Here is a 27,833-nt window from a genome sequence, read left to right as displayed (position 1 = left end):
GAGAAGGAACTCCCCTTCACTGACGCACCCTGCATGGCATCCTTGGGAGTTGACTGGAGAGGTGGCCATTGGGCTGGCACTTGGTTGTCTAAGGAGCTGAGTCTGTGGCTCTGTGGTCTTGGTGTCTGCTTGGCTCAGCCTCAGGACCAGCCTGGTGAGAAGGGGCGAGGCCCCAGGAGCGCTGGGCGAGCACCTGCTACCTCTTCCTTCCCCACCTCCTCTTGGATAGGCCCCTCCACGCCCATCTTGAATTTGCTGACAATGAGGAATCATGGATTCTGGTTCTGTTTGCAGCGCTGTGTGGAGTTGTCGACTTTAAGTCGGTTCCCTCCCTGTGTCCTGGCCAGCCATCATGGAGGGAGTGAGTTGCGAGGAGAGACGCTCTTTGAACATGGAGGCTCTCTGCATCACCTTTGAGGGTGTGGGCCACCAGGTGCAGACCCCAGCTGACAGCCCAGGGGACACTGCAGTGCTCAGTCGTCTCAGTGGTCACGTCTGTAGTGTGCAGGAACAGGGCTCACACCTAATGTGCAGAATACAGGAAGCATCTCCCCAGTTCCTGCTGGGATTTGGAGATTGGTGGTGTGCTGGAGAGACCTAAGTATGCAGGGCCTCCAGCAGCTGGACGTTCCTCCTAGGTCGTGTCTCCAGCCTCAGAGTTTGTGATCTGGCCAGAAGCACATGGCCCCAAACACCTTTTACACTTGTGCCTTGAAAATGTCTGCAGACCACGTGCACAAGCTGCGTCGGGTGCCGTGACCTCTGACTGTCAGATGGTGGTGTTTGGGTCATCTCTAGGCTGGACAGTCCAGGCAGAGCTGGCAGTGCTGGAGTCCTCTGGCACATAGACTTAGACCTGACTGAGTGGCCTCTCCAGGTTGTGGTTCAGAGCTTCCATTCTGGACCTCGGGCACTGGCACCCATCTGGCTCTTCTACTCTGCCACTTGCCTTCACCACTCATCTCTGCCATGGCCTGTCCATTTGTGGAGTGGCACAGCAGACAAAAATGCCTACTGCATACTGCTGGGAAGGTGCTGGCCCCTGTCAGTGCAGGAAGAGAATGTGTTCTGAATTTTATTGTGGAAGTTGCCCCTGAGGATTATCCAGGGGACCCCCCACACACCCTGAGGCACTCCTCCAGCAGCTGATCTGGGGCAGGGGTGCCTGGTCAGGCTTGTTACTTAGCAGTGTGCTTCTTTAGTAGCCCCAACCCCTGTTCCCACAGCTGGCTGGCCCCATGCTGGTGCTCCAAACAGCAGGCAGCAGCTCCCCAGGTGCTATATGGAGTGAGTCTTCAGAGTCTTTGCTTCCGGATACAATTTCCTGATTGTCCTAAGGGCACTGCAGTCAGGCAGAGGAAAATCACTGAGGTCCAGAGCACCCCGGGAGCTATTTGTGCAGGCCTTTGGTACTCCTAAACTCTTCAGGCAGCCATGATGGGAAAGAGCAGTGGGTTCAAGGAAGAGTGGCTATAATAAAATACCAGAGTCTGGTCGCTTTGTAAAGAAAAATGTTAATTTAGGTCACAGTCTTTTTTTATTTTTTATTTTTTTTTGCTTTTTTTTAACTCTCAAAGCCCAAGATCAGGCGGCCTCTTCTGTTTGCCCTGTAGCATTACCTGACAGCTTCACCACATGGCAGGGAATCAGAAAGGGAGCTGCCATATGCACAGGGGTGCATGCTGTGGGGTGCCTCGCTGTATGCCAAGCCTCTCCTGTGGCAGCCCACTGGCTCTGGAAGCCCATTATCTGTCCACTTGCAGGGTGGTGCTCTGTGCCATGAGGAGCCTGCATTGGACCCCAGTCTCACAAGGCCCTGCACCTCGGCCCTGCCATGCTGGGGACCAAGCCTCCATCCCATGAACCTTTGGGGGACATGCTCAACCTTGGAAATGTGGAGGACATGGACATTCAGAGGAAATGAGTGACATGCCTGAGTTCCTTTCCTGGGATCAGGAATCTAGTTGCTTTCCTGGCGCCAGATATCCCTGAAGACCTGAGCCCTGGTCGTACCTGGGACACTGAAGCAGGAGCCCCTTACCCCCTCAAACATCCTGAGCAAAGCCGCTGCACGGCAGAGCAGCTGCCCAGGGGCCGAGCCAAGAGAGACCTCAGGCCCATGACCAGCTGTCTGCTTCCCTGACCCCAAATGCAAAGCAGTTGGCCTCCAGCCCTTCTGAAGAACGAGAGTAGGTTTGGACTTGTGATCATCCCTCCACAGCAAGTTCACACCGTCAGCTGTGCCCTGACCATCTGAGCACCATGGTGACCACCGTCTGCCTGGCTGTCCACCTATCAGAATGCAGGGCATCCCAAGCCAGCCGCCCCAGGACAGCTCTGCCAAGAACAGCCTCGCTTCTCTGGTCCCAGCCCTCACCAGCTGTTGCTGGAGGGGACCCAGTTGCTGTTTTGGTGGCTGATGAATTCAGTCTGCCAATCCTCTGGCAGTGTCCTTGGAGCACCTGAGCCACCTGCCTGAGCACTGCTGAGATGACTCCGGTACCCAGCACTGACCACCTACCCTGCCCTCTGCTCCCTCATCAGAGGCCCGTCTCCACACTACCCATTTCTTCTGAGACCTGCAGGGGCACTGTTGTAGGGGACAGATGAGGCAAGGCACCACAGATAGCAGGAAACAGTTTTATTTGGCTGTATCCAGGTTCAGAGGGAACTGCTTTTGCTGTAATCAATCAATCCCCAGCCTGTAAGGGGAGGGGCTCAGAAGTTCACAGTCTGCAGAAGTTCACATAAAATCAGCTTTTCTTTCTCTGTTCTGGGCAAGTTAACCCTTCAAGGACAACATCTGAGAAGGAGAGAGTTGTTTCTCCCCCTTCTTTCCTCCCCCTGCCAGCTGTTATCATAGAGCCCAGTTGATAACTTCTCTTATCTTAGAAATGTAGACATCTATTTCTGTGAAGCCCCAGCTCAAGGCCAGAGGCCTTGTTAAAGGACCTATCTTTTATTTATCACATTTTGCATTTAGTAAACATACTTCTACAAACTACTACGCTGGATAAATATGTGTGAAAAACTAGTAAAGGAGCATTCAGTACCTGGAGTGCTGATTTCTTCCAGGCCAATGGCCAATTAAAATAGAGCAATAGGAAAATACAAAGTTTACCTTCATTGAACTCTTTGTACAGACTCTTTTGCTGATGGTCCTAAAATCAATTATGGTGAAGATTTCTAGAGAAACTTAGTTAAGATTTTCTGTGGAGGAGGGGGTGCCACTACTACAGGGGGTAAAGTCCCATGTCCTCTCATGGACCCTCAATAGCTGCCACCTGGGACCCACCTTGGGACCCTCCCAGATGTCACACAGGCCTCCTTCCCTCTGGCACCAAATGTCTACTCCACCTACCCAATGGCACTGCTGTCCCTCCTCACCATCTAGGCAGCACCCATAGGGCAGGCCTGTAGGGGTTCTGTGTTTGGGATTGGGGTTACTGATGACTTGCTTGCTGCCTGGGAAAGTCTTTGTGCAAAGGCATAGGATGCCTGGTTGCTATGGTAATGCCCTCTATGCTAGAGTTTTATCAGCTTCCACCTTAATCTTAGGCACATAACTCCTGGGAATAAAGGAACTTACTTGCTAGAAAACCACAATGTCTCACCAAGTTCTGGTGCTCCTGGATCTGCCCGCCAAACAGTGCCTTCAGACAACGGACTTTCTTGAGAACTGCAAAAAGCTCCTAATGTTGCACATTGTAACTGTGAAGTACAACTGCAGAATAAGCAACCTTACTGATACTCTAAACAGTAATGTGGTTATGGTACTAATGACCTATGTAACCTCTTGATATAAATAAGTGTGGCTGCTTGGACAAAGGCCACTCTGCCATCTTCCCTGCCTCTGCACCCTGTCCTCATCAATCCCATGGATTTTCCACCATGAGGCTCTGTCTTCTTTTTAAAAATCTCTGAGTCAAGGTGAATAATAGGTGCCCTGCATCCGCCAAGAGCTTTCAGAAAAATTTGTCTTTTAAGGCCCGTTTCCTGTAGGGCTTTCTGTGAGAATCGTGATCCTCCTGGTCAAATGAAGCAATGGGAGTCCCTTTGGCTTATTTCTGGGAGTGTCTGCAGACCATCTGGTAGCTTTACCTTTCAAAATAAGTGACAGAACCCACGAGGACCCAGGCGTCCACAGACACTGTGCATTATCACGTTATGGAACATCGTCTGCATTGCTCTTATTTGGTGGTTGCTTTACACACTGCATAGAGGATGTATTCTAAAATACAGTTTGTGGCCTTATAAGTATAAAATATGTGCAGCGGTGTGTGTGTGTGTGTGTGTGTGTGTACTTGGTGGTAGAACAGAGGGCTCTACTTCAGCTGATGGTGCAATAAGAGATACTTGGTTGACGCGTAACTTATTTAAAACAATTTAATTTCTAGACTTGCTGAAAGGTGTGTTTTAAACGCATATATACTTAACCAGAGATCTTCATTTTGAGAAAGACAAAATGAAACAGAAAAATAAAGATACACTGAACTGTATTTAAATCATTATATAAAGTAAAATATTAAATTATATACATATAAATTGTTTATGCAAGGAGGTCAAAGCCATGGGATCATCATAAGATCATGACCCAGTACAACTGTTATTTCATATGTAAAGATGAAAGCAGTAACAAAATGTTTAAAGTGAAACATGAAAGCTTAACAGAAATAGGAGAAATTACTTTTATATCTTACATTTTAGAGAAGTTTAAAGCAAAATAAAACAAATCAGTCTTTAAAAAACACACTTGACTCCTGAAATGTAAGTGCTGAGTGTAAATCTCTGCGTCGCTCCAGGCCTATTTCTACTACCCGTGAACGGGTTCCTTCCCCTCTTCTCACCCTGATGTACCAGAACTGACCCTCCTGTGAGCTGGAGGAAAACCGAGTCAGGAAACAGGAAAGCCAGCCCCTCTGCCAACTGCACCAGTACCCCACAGACTCCGCAGCCTGTGCAGGGAGTGGAGGGCTTGGACTTGTGGGCCTGGGCCAGGTGGGCACTGGTCAGCTGGGACAAGTCTTCAGGGAGGGGTGCTCTGGAGACAGGCTCTTCCTCTGCAAACCAAGCCTGCTGCCCACATGGTTTACCTTGGGCTTCCCCTATGGAAAAATGTAAAAATAAATAAATGAATAAAAGAAGCTTTTGGAAGTGTTTGAATCATGAACACAACTACAAAGAATATTGGAGAGAAAAGTCACCATGGAGAGGAGGGAGAACACCTTGTGTACAGTTGAGAAGGGTCAGCAGTGCCTCCTGGGCTTTTGTTTCCTCTCTCCCTCCCCTCCCCTCCCCCTCCCCCACTTCCCTCCCTCTTTTCTACTGATCTTCCCTCTATTTGTTTATTAATTTTGACTTGGTGATTGATAGATATGCATAAAGGTGGAAGTTGCTGGGGTATATTTGTACCAGCATATAGTATAATTCTGTCAATTAGCTTCTCATTTCCTCCCTTTTCCCCTCTCTCTTCCAGTTGCCTCAATTCCTACTATACTCATCTTCCCTTTATCCTCCAAGATCCTCCCCCACCTCTCCTTTATTCTCTGAGATCCTCCCCCAGCTCTCTAGTTTTTTAAATAATTTTATTAGAAATTTATTTTTTATTTATTAAGTAAATTTATATGAGATACCTATATAAACCCACATGGAGATCATCATTCATTTATAAATTTAAAAAATATATGCATGTAAATATATAACAGATTGCTATGTTGACTAATATGATGTTCGATATTTAGAATATTCAAGTAAAATGCCAAGAGATGATGGCATTTTAAAATTGGTACCATTCTTGTACAGCTCTAACATATTAGAAGTCCTGGGATTCTGTCCTGTGTATGGGAGTATTTATGGCATATGAATTGTATCTTAATAGTACCGTTTAGAATGAATGCCTTAAAGGTTAAAAAAGTGTTGCATTCATTTAAAACATGCACTACCAATGTTCATTATACTACTTAAAAATATTATAATAGGGATTTTCAGATCTCACCCATCCTTTCTCATTAATATGTTTTCTCTGGTTTTCAAAGCATTGAAATCAGTGAGCAGAAGTGGGGAAGAAGGAAGTTCTGTTTCATGGATGAAAGGTCCCAGGTGGGTAGAGCTGAAAACGCACTCCTTCTAGATGCAAGCTCTGCCTCTGCAGGGAGCGAGTGTCAGGGGGGCTTCTTCCTGAAGAGCATCCCAGAAAGACTGTGAACCCAGCTAGGTACATGTGCATACAGTATCAGGTGGCCAGTGTCTCAGGTTATCAATGAAAAAAACAAAACAAAACTTTTTTTATATTTATCTCATTGGAACACATTATCAAAAACTTTAAAAGCAAAACTGAATTTCTAATATATGTTGCTTAATAAATGCATTTGGCCACTCACATAAGAGTTCTTGCAAACAGCCTGGATGAGCACCACCTCCAGCCCTAGGGGTGCAGTGGTTCTCCTTGGGGTCCTCCAGGAGTCCGCAACCCTCAGCTTCTTGCTTAGGGCTGTGTCCTCTCCTCTGATTAGCTTGGGAGCTCAACTTTGTAATTGAGCAGCCTCCCTGAGACACCCATGGGAGTCCCGGGGACTCTATGGAACACAGCAAGGTGAGTCCCGGGGATTCTATGGAACACAGCAAGATGAGCCAGGAGAGCCGAACCACGCAGACAGAACTCTGTTGCCCTGAAGGGGGCGTTTCCAGTCCGTGAAGCCCAGATTCCTGCAGAGGGCGCTCACTGCTCTTGCGACAGAAGAGTCCCCAAACACAGAGAGGAACAGGAGCCTATGAAGACAGAACTTCTGTGAGATGTTCAGAAAACCAAGAGGAGGACAAACAGGAAAATGTGTGGCTGTCTTATCCCACACGTCTTAACCCACGTAACGCTCCACAAGTCCATGAAAACAGGAGGATGACAACCCACCACCATGTGAGCCCCGACGTGGGCAGACAGGCCCCCAAAAGGACTCAAGGACCAGGGCTCTTAACCTCACCCAGCAGGGAAATTAAGATCACCAGTGTTGTCCCCACCAGCGGCAGCGTTTCCAGTCCCACATGTGTCTGTTGGTGTGGCTGTGCTCACACGTGGCCAGGAAACTGGGTCCCACACCCAGGTAGAGGGCGTTGCCATGTCGCATGGATTTAACCACCTGACCTCACTGGGCCGCATCACCAAAGCCGCCCCAAAGAGCCTGAAGGAGAACACAAAGAGACTAAGATGGGGGCATTTGTGGGCACATTAGTAAATTCAGAACACTCATCTACAGTCAGTGTCCTCGAAAAATACCAGTAATGCTAGTAATAAATGAAGACAAAATTGATCAAACTATAGGTTTGAGCACACAAAGCTCAGTTCTTTCACAGAAATATATAGAATTATTTATTTGCATTGCTTAAAAAAATAAAACAAAAAGTAAAAAAAAAATTAAATTAGGTTAGAAATAGCATTGTAATAAACAAAACAATAAATGGAAGAGCACACAAATGGCAAGAGAAATTAGTGAAATTGAAAATTATTTCATTAATAGAAAACCATAATAAAGTCAAAAGGTGGCTCTTTGAGAAAAAGAGGGCAAGTCTTCAGTGGAATTTATCAAGGAGAAGAGTTAATAGGAAGTCATAACTAACAATGGCAGAATAAAGGACAAGAAGCACATATTATGAACATATTTCTCTTAATATATTTAAAACTGCATATGAAATGCACAAAAATCCCAGGAAAAAAGTAACTTTGCAACAGTGATTTGTGAGAGAATGGAAGCCTTAAGCCTTATATTAGCAATACACCATTTAAGTAGTTTATTGTAATCAGCAGCTAAGAAATAACTGTCTCTGTGCCCCACCAGTCCTTAAGGTATTATTGGGAAATATCATAATTTAATTTAGATGCTACTCCAGTCTTGTTCAAAAATTTTAATGTGTTGATTATAGAGGCCACATTCCTATTAATTCTGTGAAAATGCTATGATGTTAATATCCAATCAAACAAAGGTTAAGTGCTTGGAAGAAAATGATTTCCACTTTGACTCAGAAGAGCTGATATAAATGACCTAGAAGAATAGAACTTGTTGACACTTCTCATAATTAAAGAATAAAAGCCAAAACAAGTAAGTGTATATTTAAAATGAAATTACAACAAAAACACACCCCAGACCGCTGAACCACGTGGGTGGTTTTGAAAAATAATAGACACTGTAAATCTATGGAAGTAGCTATGGGACACCTCCATGGAAGAGGTGAGGGAGAAGCTGAAGTTGAAAACACTGTCTTGCTGGGAATACAACCCCATGGCAGAGCACTTTTCCAATCTGGGCAAGGCCTGAGTTCAATCCTCAGCACCACAGCAAAGCAAAATGCTGACCAACCCTCTTTCCCATCTTTCCACTTCCTGCTATTTTTTGTCTTGGACACAAGGAATCACAACCAATCAATATTAGATGAGAATTGTGGTTCACTTAGCACTGATGGAAAAAGTGCCTTGGAATTGATTGACAGCTCAGTAGGGGTCACTCAGATGACGAGTAGCTGATGACGGATGGACAGACAGATGGTCAGTGGAATGCATGAAACAAATCCACTATATGGGTGGCTTTGATATGGATTTGATGTGCAACCACCTGCCTTGATGGTTGGGAAGGGAAGATTTTAATGTTTACAGTTACCATATGTCCAACCCTTTCTCCAAAGCTGATTTTGGGCTTTAGACATGGTGAGTTAAGCCAGGCACACAGAATTCCTACATGGTGCCCCAGTGTGAACCACAAGTACACTTCTTCAACATCCAGCTTCTTCCTCCTGTTTTATTTTACTTTTTGCTCTGTCTCACATCTAAATTGGTTTGTTCTTCCACATGTTCTGCAGAGACCAGCACAGCTGAACAGCCCAGGCACCAGGAGAATGGCAATGGGGACATTCACAGCAGTGTACCAGGATACTTACTGCACCCTGCCAGCAAGTCAGGAGCACAGTGTGCTGACAGCTAAGTCCGCTCCTCCCACGCCCACTCTGGGAGTGCACCTGGAGACTTGATTCTTTTATGTATCAATATCCCAACACTTAGTCACATTTCTCATGTGGTCTGTTGAGTGTGAGTTGTAAGGTGAACCAGGCACTGACTGGATCTGTCAGAACCTTCTGTCTGCCGAGGTTTTTCTTGCTGCATGCAGTTAGGGCAGAAGCTCTCTTTGTGACCTGCTCTGATATTACTGCTATTTTCACTAGTGGCCGCCAGGAAGCAGAGAGGTGCAAAAGGTACAGGGAAATGAACCCTATCAGGTATGACCCAGTGCCCTGCCTCCTCTCATCATGCAAAGTCTACAATGACCACCCAGTGAGTTTATTCCAACCAACATGAGCTGATTAGGTTACACTCTCAATCTAATCATTCCATTTGTAAAATATTCCTTCATTCACACAGCAGCTCTTAGAGGACACTTCATATTTGAACTAGAACATTCTGCCCTGGCCCCCAAAAGCTCATCTTTTTTTTGAGGAGGGGAGTACCAGGGATTGAACTCAGGGGCACTCGACCACTGAGCCACATCCTTAGCCCTATTTTGTATTTTATTATAGACAGGGTCTGGTCTCACTGCGTTGCTTAGCACTGAATTGCTGAACTCATAATCTTCCTGCCTCCGCCTCCTGAACTGCTGGGATTACAGGCATGTGCCACTGAGCCTGGCTCCAAAAGCTCATTTTCATCTCACAATGCAAAATGCATTTAGTCCATATCCATGAGTCCCGTAGTTTGAACAGCTCCAGCGTTGCACAAAGACCAACTCCAAGATCTCCTCTGAGACTCCAGGCACACCCATATCTGAGAGCCTCTGTTAAAGTCAAAAGCAAGTTACATGTGTGCAGAATACAATGGCACAGAGCACATATTGTGATGGTGGCAGAAGATGGTATCACTGCCTATGTCCAGAGTTTTGATCAATCCATCAATATTGGAGGGTTTGACCAAAAGCAGGGACATGTTGAATTGGAGTGAATGGACCTGTGACAGCCCCTGTATGTGAATGATGAGATGGTCCAAAGGACCTTCTGTGTGGTGAACTAAACCAGGCTTCAGGTGCTAGCCAAGTGTACCCTACTAATGAGAGTCTACCCTTATAGCTAAGCAACTGAGCCTCAGCCAATCCCGGGCAGAAGGCTGCCAAATACTGCCCACACAGACAGACTCCAGGCTGCACCAGTCAGGTCACTTCCACCTGTGATTTCCTGTCCTGGTGTTTGTAAAAGTGGCTCACCACATTGCTGAGTGCTAGGAGACATTTGAGACTGTCTGGTGTGTGAAGCTCCTGGGTCTAGTGCTTTCCTCTTGCTGCAGGAGGCTGTGCCCAGGTGAGGTGCTCTGTCTCTTTAGCTTCTCCTGTCACATTCACCATGGCAGCCAGCATCCACATGGGGCAGCAAGCACGGGAGCAAAGCTGGCTCCGTCAAGGTGGGAGCTCTTATTTCTCTTTAATTTTGTTTGAATTCAGCTGTGAATGTCCAAGGAGGCCACTAGCCACAGAGTCTGCACTGCATCCTTATCGCTTTCCCCTGCCCTTGCAAAGAGGCACTGTAATGGCTGGCTTCTGACCTCCAGGGTGTTACATGGATTCCCAGTACCTTGATTACCATATTTTTAAGATGTATGTTAAAACACAAGATTCTGGACTGATTAAACAAGTTAATATAGCATGTATAAAAGGTGACCCTGAGGCCTAGAAAGAGGCTTCTGGGCTCTCATTTCCTTGGATGGACACCATTCATGTGAGGCCATCAGTCTGTGAGAATGTAGGGACAGTAGTCCACATGGAAATCTTAAAGATTTTAATTATTAAAGAATGGCTTCAAAATGTTCTTATGTATTCGCTGTTAGTGAAGAAAAGATTGTGTTTATTAATGTAAGAACTGTGTGATAATGTGTAAGTCCTCATTATTATCATCACTTCTCTATAAATTTTAACTTCTTGCTGCACAATATCAGATCCTTTTTAGTTGATCCAATATCAAGACTGTTGAGGGTGGATGATTATATCACAATACAAAACTCATGTCATATTGGCTACAAATTTTAGAGGCTGATTAAACCTCTAATATGTGGGCATAAAAAGAATAAATGCACAATACTGGTATAAAAATTTTCACATGAATACCAACAGGTGCACATGGTGAACTTAAGGCAAATTAGTCTACAATAAGGAACAGCTGAAAGTAATTCTTGTGACTATCAGTGGTGGAAGAGTTCAATAACTTAGGATCCAATAAAATATCTCAAACTTGTTTAAAAAGTTCATGCTTGCTTAAGAGTCTAAATTCTAACATCTATTTTTAGAAAATACATGTTCAAATGAAGTTTTTGCTTACTTCTTATATGTTATGAAAACTAAGAGTTCAGTACCTTTATATATATACTATATGCATGTGAGTATGTTCACACATACCTCTATGTGCTACTTTTGCACAGAGGGAGGTGTATTGTTCCATGCTGACCCCTCACACACACCTGTTCATACTCTCACCCACCTATTTAATATTTAAGTTCATCTGAAATAGATCTTGTGATAAATACTAATTGAATTAATTGTGACTAAGTTCAAAGTAAAATATGATCTGATTGCATGGCTTGATAATGTAGACCTCTGAAAATTATACTTAAACACTTGTACATGGTGGTTTGCTCCTGAGTTAGCCTATTTTATGAAAGCACAACAGGCAGCTAAGTGGAAACAGCCTACTTCCTCTTGCAGAAGCATGTTTGAATTATGAAGGATTAGTGAAATGTTGACTTTTCTCACTTACTCTAGCCATTCACACCAAAGGGTCCTGCCTCTTCTTCCTGGTTAGGAAACAAAGCCAATCAAGCCCAGTGCAATCCAGTTGGATTACCTGATAATTGCATAAACACACTTTTCTTCCAAGCACAAGTGTCCTGTCTCCCCAAGAACTCCACAGGCCCTGGGCACTCTTAAAACCAACCACCTGAAGAGAGTATCTTCAGGACTTAGAAAGTTTACCAGAGGGTGAAGAGATGTATTTCTCATTTTATAAAGAGATGCATTTCTCATTTTATAATTGCTTCTGCTCTCAATATTAAGAATGCCAAAAACGTTCTTCTAAGGTACCCAAAATACATATGTGTGTGTGTGTAATTATAAGCTCATAGTCATAGACTCAACTCTAATTTGTATTGATCAATGATACTATAGCTCATAATCTCCATATTAAATACTACAACGAAGTGGCAAATTAGAAATATCTTATTTATCTCTCTGTTATTTTTCTTCATTTTAAACTTCTGGCTCATAACTGAAAAAAAAAAAACTTTAATATTTTCAAGTAGTTGTTCCTTGACTTCAGTGTAGTTGACCCCATTTTATCTATTACCTTGAGGTTGTATAATTAATTGTTTCAAAATATGGTATATCCTTGAGCCCAAATTCTGAAATAAAAATCAAGCCTTTGATATAAATCCTCTCTGTGCCTATGTTCCAGAAAATGTGCTCAAAATGACCATTTTATTTCCCTGTAGGCTGTACTGAGGAGAAACATTGCTGAGATTTTTAGATTAACATTAACCACCTTTTCTAATTAGGTCATTTCAATCAGAATCTTCTCTCAGGCCAACTCTTTCCTGACTGAGAGTCTAGTCAACAGCCAGAATAAAAGAAAATTGAAACGTACTAAACCATCTTCCCTGGACAGAATGGAAGCTTCGTCAGGCTTCTGACATGCTGGCTGGGGAAGCTGACTGGTCCCCTGTGCAGACTGGCTGCTCCCTGGCTGCCCTGTGCCTGCTGTCCACCCTGCAAGAAGGCATGCTGCTAAGAGCAGAGGGAGCCAGCGTGGCCATGAGATGATCTCCGCAGCTGCCCTATCTCGAAGGCTTGAGTTCTGGAATAGGCCACAGGGAAATGTGTGGGAAACTGGTGTGGGAATTGGCTTATTGCTCTGCTCCTCACAATTATGGGGAGAGAGACCTCTGCCTGCACCGACCTGGTAATATGGAATCGCAGCCGACATTCACTGCAATGAGCCGCTTCCCATCCCGGAATGCGATCCAGTCTGCAGAGTGAGCTCAGCGATTGTGGTGTCCAGAATAATCCCAGATCCAGATGGCAGAAAATGTAGTGACCTAAAAGACATTTAAAGCTGTCAGTGAGTAAACACACACATAGGTAGATATTTCTGAAGTTACACAATCAACACAAACACATTTTATAGTATATTTTATATACTCATTACATTTTCAGTATAAATTATGCAAAAATATATTACAGAAATAATAAATGTTCTGGGGAGATAATTATCCACATGAATGTCCTGTTTCAAAGGTCTCAAAATTGGCTGAGAAAACATAATGATATCATGAATTAGAATTTAAAATGATAAAAACTGAAAAGCATAAAGGAATTTTTCCATTCCATGCTGCTTTACTCATTAAAACAAAATTTTCATGATAAGATTTTAAAGGATACAATTAATATGTTTTCACAATTAATTCAATTAATGTGTTTTAATTAAAACTCTAAGGATTATAAACAAAATGAAGAAAAGACAGTTTGGATAGGATCTCCTTTTCTAAGACAGACTCCTGGTCACTATATGGGCTCTGGTTGTCCCAGGGCCAGGCAGCAGACAACCAGCGACAGCCCTTTGCCTGGGCGCCCAGGGAATCCGACTAAGCTCATCTGCAGTAAGTAGCCCTTTCCTCCTGTCCCGGCTCCCTTCCTGGCAGAGACCCCCTTCCCAGCAGACCTTGCCAGCAGCCTTCTCTGCTTTGCAGCTGTAAAGGACAAGAGATTCCCTTTTGTCCATCTGTCACCTGGTTGTGAGCCACCATTAAACTGTATTGAATCCAATGAAGCAGTTGGTGGTGTGGACAGGATGGCATGGCCATGACCTCTATTCCTGGGTAGCCTCTCTCGGGGGTCTTCTCTCTGGTGCCCTGGTCAGTTCCAAGCCCTGCTGGTGCCCTTGGGACAGCCTGGTGCCTGTTGCTGAGCTGCTTCTTGAGTTCGCCAGTGGCTCCCAGCATTCTCCTTACCCAGGCCTGAGTCTTGAAACCTCCCCTGCTCAGGCCTGAACTCCAGGGTAGACTCTAGACAGCTGGGGTCCTATGTTAGGACAGGACACGAGGGCTACACCTTAGTATAGGTCTGGGCATTCCTGTGTGTGTTCCTAGTGATAGCCTGGGTTTGCTAAAGGCCTATTCCAAGGTCTCTCACAATTGAAAAAGCACCAGAATTCATTTTAATTGACAAAGCATAAAAATGCACACTCATGGTGCACAGTGTGAGGTGTTGTCCCACTTTCTCCTCTCGTGCTTACTTTTATTAAGAGTACCAATTTATCTGGTGTGTGTGATATGGATGACCCCTTTGGAGGAGGGTGGTGGTGTGCTCCCCCATAATCAATCTATAACTGGTAACCTTAGTCTCACGGCCACCATCAGGTGAGAGAGGAGCCCATCTGTTACCATTGCTGCTATACACCATCTGCTCTTGAGAACCTTGTTCCTCCACTCCCTAGATCACCTGCCAACACTACACAGCTGCTGAGGTGCTGCAGGACCTCCAGCCACTGTGCCTGGAACAGAGCAACAGAGGTCATGGCCACGCCACCCTGCCCACACCACCAACTGCTTCATTGGATTCAATACAGTTTAATGGTGGTTCACAACCAGGTGACAAATGGACAAATCCCACTGCATGCCAATGCACAAAGGGACTGGAGGCTTTGCAAGCAGCAGAGCTCACCTTGCTGCTCCCAGGAGAGGTGATACATCTCTCCAAATGCAGACCCCAGTTCCAGGGACAGTGGCCCAAAGCCCTGGAATGACAGGTGCTGCTGCTGATGCTCTTACAATGCTCTCCTTCCTGTAGTCACCCAGAGGGCACACAGAGTCATCATGTGCACACTGAACCCCAAAGCCAGAGATGGGGCAACTAGATCATAACAACAAAGGAGCACAAAATACAGGGGAGTAAACACATACCTACAGAAATTAGCAGTTCCTAACTTGACCCAGCAGAATATTCAAAATTTGTTAAAAGAATTTGTAAAGCAAAGAAATAAAAGGACCCTGGTAGACTTTGTGCTCTGTAACGTAGGTTCAGAACTGAGATCAGCATTTGTTAAAATGCGTAGTTGATGGAGTTTCATGGTCAGAATTAGTACTGGGGTTGAACTGGTGGTTGCACTTGCAGACCCTGCTGAACTGAACACAGAGCTCTAATAATCCTAGAGAAACAGCCAAGAGAGGAGTGAAGGGAAATGGGTTCGCCTTACTGTACCTGCAGCCCTGCAGCTTCCCACAGTTAGGAAACCCTGGCCCTACAATAGCCCACTGTGGGCTCAGCTGCTCCAACACAGTAATAATACATGAAAACTAAACCAGGTCCTAGATACTCACAACCTAGCTTGACCTTGAGATCTAGCAGACTCCAGTTAAAGTAGCTGATCCCTCCTTGTAAGTTAGAACTGGAACTTTAAGAACTAAATTTCATTGTACATAATACCTGGTTAATGAGCAAGGGACTATTCTCACTGCACCTTGGTAAGAGCCCACAATTGCCTGAAATCTGCAAAAGGTCAGTGCTTAATTACATTACATTATGAAGTCCAGAGGCAACCAGCAAACACTTTGCTATAATGGATCTCACTAATGTATCCTAGTCAGCGCTGTCTCCACAGCAGGCAGCTGCAGATAGTCCACCTCCACGGCTGCCCCACACACTTACTTGAGGCCCCTCAGTACTCAGCCTCCCATCATGCTTTGGTTCATAGAAACAGACCCTCAGAGTCTCAGCCCACTGGAGACACCCTGATTACAAAGTGGATCAACCACTGGCCTCCTGTCCTGTGGAATGGGTGACCCTCCCTGTTTCAGTGTCGAGAAGGATACCATCATGCTGGCTCAGGTAACCTCTCCTAACCCCTCGCCCCACACAGGGAGCCCCTCTGTAGGAAAGGAATGACTGTCAAAGAGAAAGCGCAGGCTGTGTGTGTGACACTGCGACGCATCTGAAGTGGCGAAGGTCGGGAATCTGCTCCCTTTCACCCTGTACCCAGGATGCCCTTGATGAAGGATGAGTTGCTAAGGCCACCACATTTATCCATGCTTTTACAGATATATTAGCACTGGACCTCCTGGTCAACAACTGTCCCTGTAATCACATTCATGTTGAGCTGTTTCTTAAGGGCCTTCTGCTTTAGGACAGTGTGCTCTGGGAATCTCTTTCCTCTCAGAGTGTCAAAGTGTAACCCAAGGTCTTCCATGTTTCTGCAGATACCAAGAACACAAGGTCAAGCTTTGCAGGACACTCCCTGCCCTTCAGATTTGTGGACATTACTGACAATTCCTCAGACACATGTCTTGCTTCTCCAATCACACAGTCCTGAGCCCTTACAAACACCACTCAGCAGTACCTCCATTCCCCTGCTGGGTCTCAAACAGCTGGAATAATGTGTGGGCTACATAAGGACAAGTGCAACCCTAAATGGGTGTCTGTCTCACCCCTGGTCGGCACCTCCCTTATAGCAAGCTCCTGGCTGACTCTCACCTCAACTAGGCTTTCAAATTCCTTCCCATCTCCCTTTCCTAGGCTTTCCTGTGAGGCCTTGGTGTGTACATGAACTCTCTCCCTGTGGACCTGAAATGTACCCCCTGTCCCTTCTATATTCCTTCCTGTCTGCCTCTCCTGAGGAGGCCAGTCCACAGGCTCACACTCTTCTGGTCCATGTTCCTCACAGCCTTACCCATAAGCTAGATTCCCGCCCTCCTGGTGGGGTGCATTTGAGCCTACGGTGTCACCACTTAACAACCTTTCTCGGTATTTAGTTATAAGTGGTGGGTATCTTATCTGCGCTCATTTTCTCTGATCTCTCCAAGAAATTGAAATTAGTTTTCCTGGGGCATTTCCACAGACAATGTGGGTCACCAAGACAGGAGACAGAAAATCCACTTTCTCTGATCTCTCCATGGAATTGAAATTAGTATTCCTTGGCAATTTCCACAGACAATGTGGGTCACCAAGACAGGAGTCAGAAAATCCACTGAGAAAATACCAATTAACATTGCAGACAACAAGGAGTTCAATTCCATATCCCAGAATCCAACCCTAACCTCCCACGAATGGTGATTCTGGTGGAAGTCAGGCAGCAATGCGTGGCAAGGGCAGCTGCACACCCCTCTGCTCACATTCCACCTTGTTACCCCTGGTCTGGGTGCTTTGATTGACAGCCAGGAGGCCCAAACCCTCCAAGTAGCCATCATTTCCCACAAATCCACATGAGTGCTCAGAGCCACATGACACCAACCTTCATCAGAGTTATCCCTGCAGTCTGAACACTCATTGGTGGACCTTCCCAGTTCAACCATTAGGCAGGTGAAAGGCCAAGGGCTAATTGGCCAGTGAGCGGGTGACCCCAGGTTGGTGCAGAAGCCCCACCCTCAGCCCAGATGCTGCACTTCATGAAACAGAGAGTGACAGCATCCAAGAACACCAGAGGGCAGAGAAGGTCCTGTGATTAAAATCTGTCAGCAGCATGCCCCCTCTCTTCACCCTGGGCAAGCCCTCCACTACCCAGCCCTCTAAGATTGGGTCCTTTGGTTCCATCACGTGGTCTTTTCCTTGCATCCCTCCAGATCTCCCCCATGATCTCTTCTCCTGTTCCTCCAACCATGAACACAGTCACCTTCTCCTTAATGACATGAATACCACTGCACTTCATATGTGCGTAACCAAACAACTAAGTTACCACATCTACCATATTGACCAAAAGAATACACCATGATATCATTATTATAAAAAAAAAAAAAAACAGTTTAAGCAAAGTTTCTAATTCTACCAAGATATCGTTGGAGACACCAGAGCTTCAGGTGTGTTTTCTTGCACATTACTATGGAAGTGAGGGCACTGGGCTGCAGCTGGCCCACAGAGACCCTTTCCTCCAGCCCCTTCCTCTTATTCTCACTTTCACATTTCTCATGACCAATGTTTCCTTTGCTGCTTAGGGCACCTTGTAGCCTACTCTCTAAAAGGCTCCTCTGCTATGCATACCACTCAAATGCCTCAAGTAACCACATTCAGAACCAGTGTCTAGACACCAAGGAGCAACACTAACATGGCTTCTGCCTGAAGAATCCACACTTTCCTGCTCAGGGATATTGCACAGCATGCCTTTCAAGAAACTCTGGATGCCCTTTTTTATCTCTGGGGATTCCTATCTTCCGTGGAGTGGACCTGGTTACTTTATTAAACTTCAATATCTTCCACTCTGTAAAAAAGCGACAACAAGATAAAATGCACAGATACTCCAAGGACTACATTCCCAGGGTTGAGGAAAATTATACTGAAGACACACCAATTTATGTCTTCAGTTTAATATAATCCAGGACCAAGACATGAAAATTTCTATGAACAAATGAAAGCCCGACAAGAGAGGTCTATAAATGGCATGCAGGAAGCTGCTCCATCTGCCTGTGTGCCTGCTGCACCTCCCTTAGTCACAGCCTAAAGGGGAAGCGAGGAAGCCTAGGAAACAGAATGCCCACTTGTTGGAGGCAGAGAAAGACAAATTACATGCAGGGGGCGCCAGCATTTCTAAGACCAACTTGGTGGAGAGTTTCTCACCAGAAAGCCAGGCATTTGAGGGAAACATTCACGATGATCCCATCAGACTGGACTGACGTGCCAAGACAGAACCCATAAACCAGCCAGATGATGACCTAAGTCAATGACGATGCTCCTACTGGAAACGTTTTTAAGAAATCAAGATCCCACCTAGCACAGATGACCTATCAGAGTGCCAGTCCGGTCATCTGTTGTTGAGTTGGTGGCTTTCCTCTTACTCAGAGATGATATCCATGGTATGAAATGAAAGGCCATTAAAATTAGTGATATGAATCCACCTATAAATTGCCTAAGTAGTAAATTTAAACAAAATCTAGCTTGCAAATTAAGCCTGATAAGTCAAAACTTCACAAAAATTCTGAGTAGAGAAATAAACAAAAATGTTTAAAAGTATAAATGAGTTCAAGAACATGTTAAAAGAATGATAAAAATCAACAAGTAAAACAACAACAATAACACTTTTTTCCTCTTTCACCAAAGTGAAACACCCTGTAAATTAGCAGAAAGTTCTCACTGAAAGGTGTAGGTGAAGTTAAAATACATATGTAAGAGAATTGGGATAATCTACTTAAGAAGCATTTTTACCAAAAGGAAATATTTTCATTATTTTAACAATGATTGTAAAATTAATGTATCTTCCATGCAGCAATAAATTAATACCAAAAATAATTTAGAAATTCCACTATCCTGAGAAAATTACTATGAACTATTGTCTTTTACATTTATAGTTATTTTTCTATTGTTCATACCCATGAAATCATACCCATATCACTTGCTTCTTATTTACTTAAAAAAAGGAAAGAGTATCATGTATATATATTAACTTTCTTTAATGACATATTGTGGATTTTTTACACTGTTATACTTAACTATATCAAAATACAGTTATATAACATAATTTTAATGTCTATAAGTATCAAATGATGACTAAATAAGAATTTATTAAAATAAATATTTAAAGGATATTTGACTTATTTCCAATTTCCAGTTATTTTCATTGACAAATAATATTATAATGGGAATCTTCTGTACATGTCTGGGTACTTGTCTAATTTCTTCTTTAGGCTAAAAGCCTAGAGAGAAATTGCTTTAGTAAAAAAGTGTTCATATTGTGGATCATCACAAGATAGATGTCTGAAGGGTCAAGACTTGGGCCAAAATGTGCATGCCACTTAAATTCTACAACAATACTACTAAATTGTTCTCTATAAAATTATTTTAAAAACTAAAACTGATGGACTTGGTGATGCACACCTTGAAATCCCAGTGCTCAGTAGGCGGAGGAAGAGGATTGTGAATTGCCAGAAGCAACTCATAGAGACCCTGTCTCTACATAAAATTTAAAATGTGGTTGGGGATGTGGATCAGTGGTAAAGTGCCCTGGGTTTAACCCCTGGTACAAACGAAAAACCCTCCTATTATCTGACCCTGTTGAAAAAGGGGCTTTCACCTGCTTTATAATAAACATATTCAACTAAAAAAAAAAAACAAAATAAAAATAAAAGAATCTGCTGTCTGTACCAGTTGGAGGCTCTGGCTAGAGGCTCATGGCTTCCCCTCCTTGAGCAGCCGATTAAGACCACACCCCAAATCCTTTCCTTATCAAACTCCCAGTCAGGGCCTCCATGTACCTGCCCATCACCCTGAGACAAAAACCACAAGGAGGGGCAGCCCTGTGGCCAGGGCCTGGAGAATTATTGAAATCAGCCAATCCACAGGGTGCAGAGAACCCTGGCCAGTACCAGCCCAGCAACCCTGCTTCAGATGCTTCCTAGAGCCTGGCCTGTCTCCCTCAGTGGCCCTGCCTGGCAGCCTGCTCTTCTTCAAACTGTAAGTAAGACTTCTGGTTTTCATCTACCCAGGCTCAGTGTTGTGTCTCATCATAAAGAATCTTGTTCTTGCAAGAACCCTAAATATGTTGGGGCCAGAACCTTCATGGGGTACTGAAGTGATCAGAGAAGAAAAGCAGATTCTCCTGATTGCTAAATATCCTTTTGTTGTTGTTGTTTGCTTGTTTTGCTTCAAGCTTTTTATTCTGTCCTTTGTATTAACAATCTTTTTAAAAATATAGAGGCATCAGCAAGGCCCAAGTCTGAACCTTGACATGCACATGGATTTGCAGACCCACCCCCATCAGGATGTAAAACTGCTCCTCTCCCCCAGGGAGCTCCAGTGCTGTCCCTGGTGACTCAGCCCTTCCTCTGCCCCCTCCTCCAGGAACTGAACTCTGGGAACCTGGACCCCAGGGCTGGCTCTGCTGTTGCACTCTTAGAGCCCCATGGGAGTGCCTCCAGCATGCAGCCTCTACAGCCTGGCTCCTCCCAGCACAGACCCTGCTGATGCACCTTCCTCTGTGAATGAATATTCCCTTCTGTTTGCCCCAGAGTGATACCTTATGCCTTTTCCCCACTACTTGGAGAATATTGGACTTGTTTCTAAATTTTGTCTCCTGTGAATAAAATTGGATTGTGTGCACACACATTTTCATGTGGACAGGAGTCATTTCTCTGCCTGGGTCACACAGCAGGTGACTGATGACAGGAAGCCACCATTTTCTCCAGTAGGGCTAGATTTCTGTGTCCCCCCACCTCCCACAGTGCACAGGAAGGCCATCTTCTCAGATCACTCATGGAACCTGTTGGTTTACCTTTTTCCACTCTAATAAGCCTGGTGTGGTTTTATGTTGTCTTTTTCTAGTGACAACTAGTGTGATAATGTGATGGTCACTTAAGAGTGAATGAACAAGGGTTGACTCTGCTCAGGAAACCAAGTCTGGAATCTAAAATAAGGAAAGTGTGGGTTGGAGCTCTCCTTGTGTCCTAGAGGCTGGTGTCACCCTGTGGTGGCTGACCCTGCCTTGAACTCCTTCTTTGGCTATTTGACCTTGAGGCTGTAAAGGTGCAGCAAGTGGCCCCTGCCCTGCTTCCACATGCCCTGCTGTGGGTTTCTCACAACCAGCTTTCTGTCCAGGGATCCTGTTCACAGTGTTTCAGGAAGAGCGTGAACGGCAGTGATTCAGAGAAAGGACATGATCCAGGACAGCCCCTGGGAGGACAGAGGACTGAGACCCCCCAGGATGCAGCCCTGGAACAGGAGCCTCAGGACCCTCCTGCCCTGCCTCCTGCTTCCCTGGCCAGGTGCAGGTGAGTGACAAAGGGCACAGCTGCCCTTTCCTTTCCCTGGTGCCTGGGTCAGGGCCCCTCCTCCTCAGGTGTCCCTGAGCCCAGCTCATGCCTCTTTGCTGGAGCTGAAGCCCAGGTGCTTCTGAATTCAGTCTATCCTTGTGGCTCTTGTTGACAACTCTGCTTTTCTATTTCCTTTGTGAGAATCAAATGATCCAGTCACCCAAAGCTGGTTTTTAATGGAGGTGCTGTAGAAGCTGTGTCTTAGGTAGCTTCTATGATGTGCTCAAGTTTGTTTGCACCTTCTCTAAAGCTGAGCCCTGAGTGCAGGTGCTCCTGGGGACCGTGGCCGCCTGCTGACAAACCTGGGTTGAGAGCTCAGTTCCCATAGTGCAGGCCCTTGTCAGAGTCTGTGTTCACCCTTTGTTGTGCTTTGACCTCTCCTGTTATTCCCTGTTGTGTTTGGCCCTGTGTGTTTGGGAAGGAGGGAGCCCCAGTGTGTGCAACACATAGTGCATCCTCTAACACACTGAGCTGGCGTCTGTCTTGAAGTTCTAGTGTTTTACAAGTGTTGTGGGGAAAGGCGATGAGAATCAAGGCATATGCAAAGGCACGAGGCCAACAAACCTGGGGACAAGCTCTGGGACCCCAGGGCCCTGCTGCCCCCACCTAATGCAGGCCCTTGTCAGAGTCTTTAATTTCCTCCTTTCTTAGGAATTCATTTCTCATATTATCCCTGTTTGGTCCTGGCTGGAAAGGAGGGAGCACAGCAGGGGCCCTGCATTATTCCCCTGTTGCCCACAGAGCTGGTCTCCTATTTGATAAGTGCTTGGGTTTGAGCTGTTATGATTAAATGTTTCCAATATGGAAACTGATCCAAGAGAAGACACACACACACACCGGCCAAACAACATATTGCTTGACACCAGCATGCATTCCCATAAATGAAAGATATCAGTGTGGGTGTGAAATGTCTGCACATCTCAGTGATTTTATTGAGAAACATCTTGTTGAACAATACACAGACATAACTTCTCAAAAAATAAAACAGATAATTTTAGACTCTAAAATAGTAGCTCAGCCCTCTATCTGAGAAAATATTTTCTACTAAAACACTAGAAAGCAAATGGGACATTGCAATAGGAATATATTTATTATTATTTTTTAAAAACTACTAAATGTAATGTTTTGAACAGCCAACAATAAAAAATTAAAAAAAAAAGAAAGAAAAAAAAAACTACTAAATCTATGAATTTCTCTTTCATCTTAAAACTGCTCAGTTTAAGTATTATCACATGACAGTATTTCCAACATTAGTAGAATTTCACTAAGTAAAAGAAAATATTCCAGTCTTGGCTGGAGATCATTTTTTTTTCAATTAGTTCAAATTGTGAAACATCCTAGCATTAAGGAGAAAGATGCATGCCATACCTGCAATCCCAGGAACTGGGAGACCAAGGCAGGAGGTTGGAGGTTGGAGCCAGCCTCAGCAACTTCAAATAAATAAAAAGGACTGAGATGTACCTCGGTGCCCCTGGGTTCAGTCCCCAGTACAAAAGAAAAAAAAAATTTCATACAAAGACCTTGTAATAAGTATAAATACTTTTCCTAGTAAAATCTCTTTAGGACTTGTCCTAAAAAGTGAGTGAATATACTCACAGAGACACAGACAAAATAAATAGGAACAAATTACCAAAATATATGCTCAGAATGTTAGAAAATCTATGGAGGAGATGAACCTTATGCATATATATTATGTTATTATATTTCTTTTTGTACCACCTAATAATAACAGCTGATAACAGGAGAATTACTTTTTGGTGCCCTAAAAATTTTAAATGACTGTTTATGAATTATCAGTGCCCTGTGACATTTGTCTCACTCTATAAATGAGACCTTTAGAAATTGATAATTCACCAAATGCACCTTGTCTATAATTAAGATTCACCTGCATCCACTGGAGGACACCTGGGGAAACCTGCTGTTCCCGTGAATTTGCTCATGATCTTCCCATGGGGATAAGGAATCCAGTTCATTTCCTGGCTCCAAAGTCCCATAGGTGCCTGCTCACCCTAACTGCACAGCAAGGCTTTCATTCTGAAGTCTGCTTTTTGGTGATCAATATTTTAAAAGCACACAGTACTTTAAAGTAGAAGGAACATTGGGCTATACTGCAATGATGTGAACTGTTTTGCAGGAGAGCTCAGCTATTTCCTCTGCCGCATCTGGTTCTGATAGCACTGATGTAAACCTATTTGTGAGGATCAGTACTGTTTTCCAACTCCTTTGGATGCCCAGGCTTATTTTTCAAATACTAAGGGGTTTGAAGACTAGAAAATTAACACACAAGCCTGTTGAAGACATCTTAGATCACAGAACTCTTGAATGACATGATGGTAGAAAAGTATGATATGCTTGGAGCTGCCTATAGGAAGGCTTGATGTAGAGTCTTACAGTTTTCTTGAAATGATCGCACTGGGTGGCCATTTTGATCCCTCTTTCTTATCTTTATTTTTTTCAGTTATTCAGATTTTTTTGGAAGATAGCATTGGGGTATGACAAACATTTTTTTAAGAGAGAGAGAGAGAGAATTTTTTTTATATTTATTTTTTAGTTTTTGGTGGACACAACATCTATTTTATGTGGTGCTGAGGATGGAACCCAGTGCCACGTGCATGCCAGGTGAGCGCGCTACCACTTGAGCCACATCCCCAGCCCCATGACAAACATTTTTAAAGTTGCATGTATTTTAAAGGACACATGTGGAGGAGTTTGGGAATTAGCATGCACCTGTGACATTGTCTTACCATCAGGGAACTAATCTCGACTTTCCTCCAGTGTCTCCTCCTACCATCTTGCTTTTGTTATTATTATCACCTTGTGTGTGTGTGTGTGTGTGTGTGTGTGTGTGTGTGTGTGTGTTGAGGATGCTTAGCACAAGACCTTCCCCTTAGCAAGCCTCTGGGTACTGTACAGCACTGTACATTAGACCTCAGATTGTTGATCTCACATGACGGAGATCCCATCGATCCTTCAGCCCCTGACTTGCTCTTCCCCAGAGCCTCGTCACACCACGCTCTCATACAGTGTGGGTCTGCCTGTGTCAGCCACTCCACTTGGCACAGTGTCCTCTGGAGTGTGCCTGTGGTCATAAGGGTGCGGTGTCCTTGCTCTGGGAGCTGAACACGCAACTCTGAGGTGTAACCGCGTTTCCTGCAGCCTTTCATTGGGCAGCAGATATCACTGTCTGCACCGAGGTGAGGGACACAGCAATGTGCATGACAATGCGGGTTCCTCTTCCTGCTCAGAGTTCTTCTCTTTCACGTGTGTGTCCTGAGGTAAGAGGACTGGAGCAGGGGGCATTTCTGGGTAGAATGCACAGCCCAGCTCCAAGCTGTTGCCTGCAGTGGCGGGACTGTGCCCATTCCCAGCAGGAGGGGCCAGGCCTGTCTGCTCCTCACCTTTGCCAGCATTTCTTCTTTGTTCTTTGGCTGACAGCCACTCCTTGGGTGGGGTGGATAGTCCACTGTGGCTTTGTTGCATTTCCTTGGAGGTTCCTAGCCTTACAGAAGCTACATGGTCATTTGCATATGTCCTTGAAGGAAGTGTCTTTGCATGTCCTTTCCTGTTTTCTTTTGGGCTACTTTTATTAGTATGTTTTGTGGTATTTGATTGCCAGGTCATTTCTGTATCTGAATATCAATCTTGTCCAACACAAGGATTGTGATGTTTCCTCCTGTCCCCTGGGCTGCCCTGTCATTGCTTTAATTGATGCTTTGCTTTTTAGTTGGGTGTAATCTACTTGTTATTTTGGTTTCTGTTGCCTGTGCTTTGTTTTGGTTTCAAAAAAAAAGAATCACTGGTCACACCACTGTCTGGTGGCTTTTTTTCTGAAATTTCTTGGAACCTCCATCCTTGGTCTGATGTTTGACACTTTAACCTATTTTCGGCAGACTTCTAAGTGTGACTAAGGGTGAGATCTCCTATTCCAGGCAGATGGCCAGTCTTCTAATCCCACCTCTTGGACTGCTTTCCACGACACCCATTCTTGATGCCCTGGTGGACCACCTGACCACATGCTTGTGGGTGTCTCTGGGCTCCCTGTTCTGTTCCAGAGGCCCATCTGTCCATCCTCCTGCCTGTGCTGTACCCTGCATTTCCATGCAGCTTTGCAGTTGGAAAAGTGGAATAGCTCCAGCTTTACTCTTTTGGCTGAGATTGTCAACTCAGTCATCATGGTCTTTTGTGCTTCTGCATGAACGTTTATAACTTTTTAACATTTTTGTGAAAAGTGCCATAGGAAATATATATATATATATATATATATATATATATATATATATATATATATATTTCAATCAACAGATAAATCTGTGTCTTTATCAAGTACAGCACTGGAAGTGCACACACGCTGTGCTGTGGTCAAGTCTAGCTGGCGAGCAATGGAGAGCTCCTGCAGTTGCTGTCTTTGTGGAGAGAAGGCTGGACACTCCCTCTGTGAGGTCTTCCAGAGCACAGCCATCCTTGAGAACTGCCCTCTCCTCACCACCTACTAGAAGCTGCATTGCTTGTGTTGGTGCCAATGGGAAACAGAGATTTTTAAAGTGTAAAGTCTTTCCATATATTTCTGCTTCTCTATTTCCCTCAAAGAGTTTCCTCATTTCCAGGGACCTGGCGATGCCGCCCCTGGGTGTGGATCCAGGGTTCAGCTCATGCTGCTCTGGGGCATCTCTATCTCCACAAGCTGGGGACCTATCAGACAGGAAGGCTCTCAGCCTCAGTGTCTCAGGCCCTGCTGCACCTTCCCAGCCTGTGGCCTCCTCCCTGAGGAGGCACATGGGGCTGGAGCAGCTCAGAGCCTGAGGTCTGTCCAGACCAAGGCCGAGCTGCCCTCCCCTCCACCTGGTGCTGCTCTCTCCAGCTCTGAGGTGAGGTGACATGGGCACAGCCAGCACAGGAGCTGGAATATGGGAGCTTGACAACAACTTTCCTTTGTTTCCTGTGAATCCCTAATTCCTAGAGCAGTGTCTGCAGTACCATTGAATATTTGAATTACAAGTTTATCAGGTAGAAAAAGCAGTCTAGGCAGAAACTGAGTGGGATCTTCCTGACTTTCTCTCTTACTTAATGCTTCTGATGCCAATTTTGGTCATTTCTGTATGTTCCCAAACAGTGGACGCCTTATTTCTGCACAGCAGGCTTGAACCACACAGTAAATGAAGAATGGCAGTTAGTGCAGATGAGGAAACCACATCTTTCTTGACAGTTCCAGTTTCCCTGCCATGTTACAACACAAAGTTAATATACATAAAACTGAAATTGAAGGGTTCTGGATTGTTAGGGATATGATGGTCACATATGAACATATGTATATAATGAAAAATATAAAGATTATTGAGGAAATGGGAGAAATGAAGTGTCCTGCCAAGCCAAAAAACTGTCTCCAGAAATGAAAAAAGAATATAGAACCTCGTTGTTTAACTGAGCATTAGAGAAAACTGATGCACATGCTAGGCTATCTGCTGATGGAATCCATCAGGCCCCAGAGGACCCACTCAGCCATTGCAGAGATGGATGAGATCTCCCCTTGGTGCTGGTCCCCAGATGCCCTCTCTCACATACACACTCTCAAAACAAGTAACTGATACATTGCTCTTGAGTAAGATGTGAAAGTACCTTTGCCACACATCTTTCACCTTACATTAATCTTGTAATTGAAGTTGCCATTTGTTTTAGTTATTTGCTGTTTTCCAAAGGTAAATTGGAACTCTTTCTGCTATAATAAATAGGTAGCAAAACTGGGGGCCTGGTGCCTGGGCCCAATCTGCACTGCCACAGGGAGAAGAGTCTCCCTCTGTGAGGTACACAGTTCAAACTGAAAAATCCCAGGCCTTCAGACAAACACACCTGATTTAAAACTGGCAAGAGGCACATGTGCCTTTTTAGAAGATTTCCATACATTTCACAGAGACTGAAAAAGGCTGTCAAGAATCTCAAGTATTCTCAAGGAAGCTGTCTAAGGAGAGAGAGGGGAAGAAATATCTGTTTTGGCACCAGGAAAGTTCCATGTTTTCCCTTGGATTTGTACAGGTTGAGCTTACCT

At 44.6% G+C, this 27,833-nt stretch overlaps 1 protein-coding gene and 1 pseudogene across 3 annotated transcripts in view; both read left to right on the top strand.

Annotated features, from left to right (window-relative positions):
- The first annotated feature begins 10,368 nt into the window (after positions 1 to 10,368).
- LOC139705885 (T-cell receptor-associated transmembrane adapter 1 pseudogene) lies at positions 10,369 to 18,715 on the top strand (annotated as a pseudogene).
- Positions 18,716 to 20,256: 1,541 nt separating this feature from the next.
- LOC114082093 (butyrophilin subfamily 1 member A1-like) overlaps positions 20,257 to 27,833 on the top strand; it is a 265,857-nt gene continuing 258,280 nt past the window's right edge. For all 3 annotated transcript variants that reach the window (XM_071611965.1, XM_071611964.1, XM_071611966.1), the window contains exons 1-2: positions 20,257 to 20,438; positions 21,579 to 21,751. In XM_071611965.1, coding sequence (XP_071468066.1) covers positions 21,637 to 21,751 — 115 coding nt within the window. In that variant the 5' untranslated portion in view covers positions 20,257 to 20,438; positions 21,579 to 21,636. The remainder of the gene's footprint in view (positions 20,439 to 21,578; positions 21,752 to 27,833) is intronic.

This window comes from Marmota flaviventris, chromosome 5, assembly GCF_047511675.1.
Source record: "Marmota flaviventris isolate mMarFla1 chromosome 5, mMarFla1.hap1, whole genome shotgun sequence".
NCBI classification, from domain to species: Eukaryota; Metazoa; Chordata; class Mammalia; order Rodentia; family Sciuridae; genus Marmota; species Marmota flaviventris.
The sequence above is the reverse complement of the archived record's forward strand: the minus strand, read 5'-3'. Positions and strand labels throughout refer to the sequence as shown.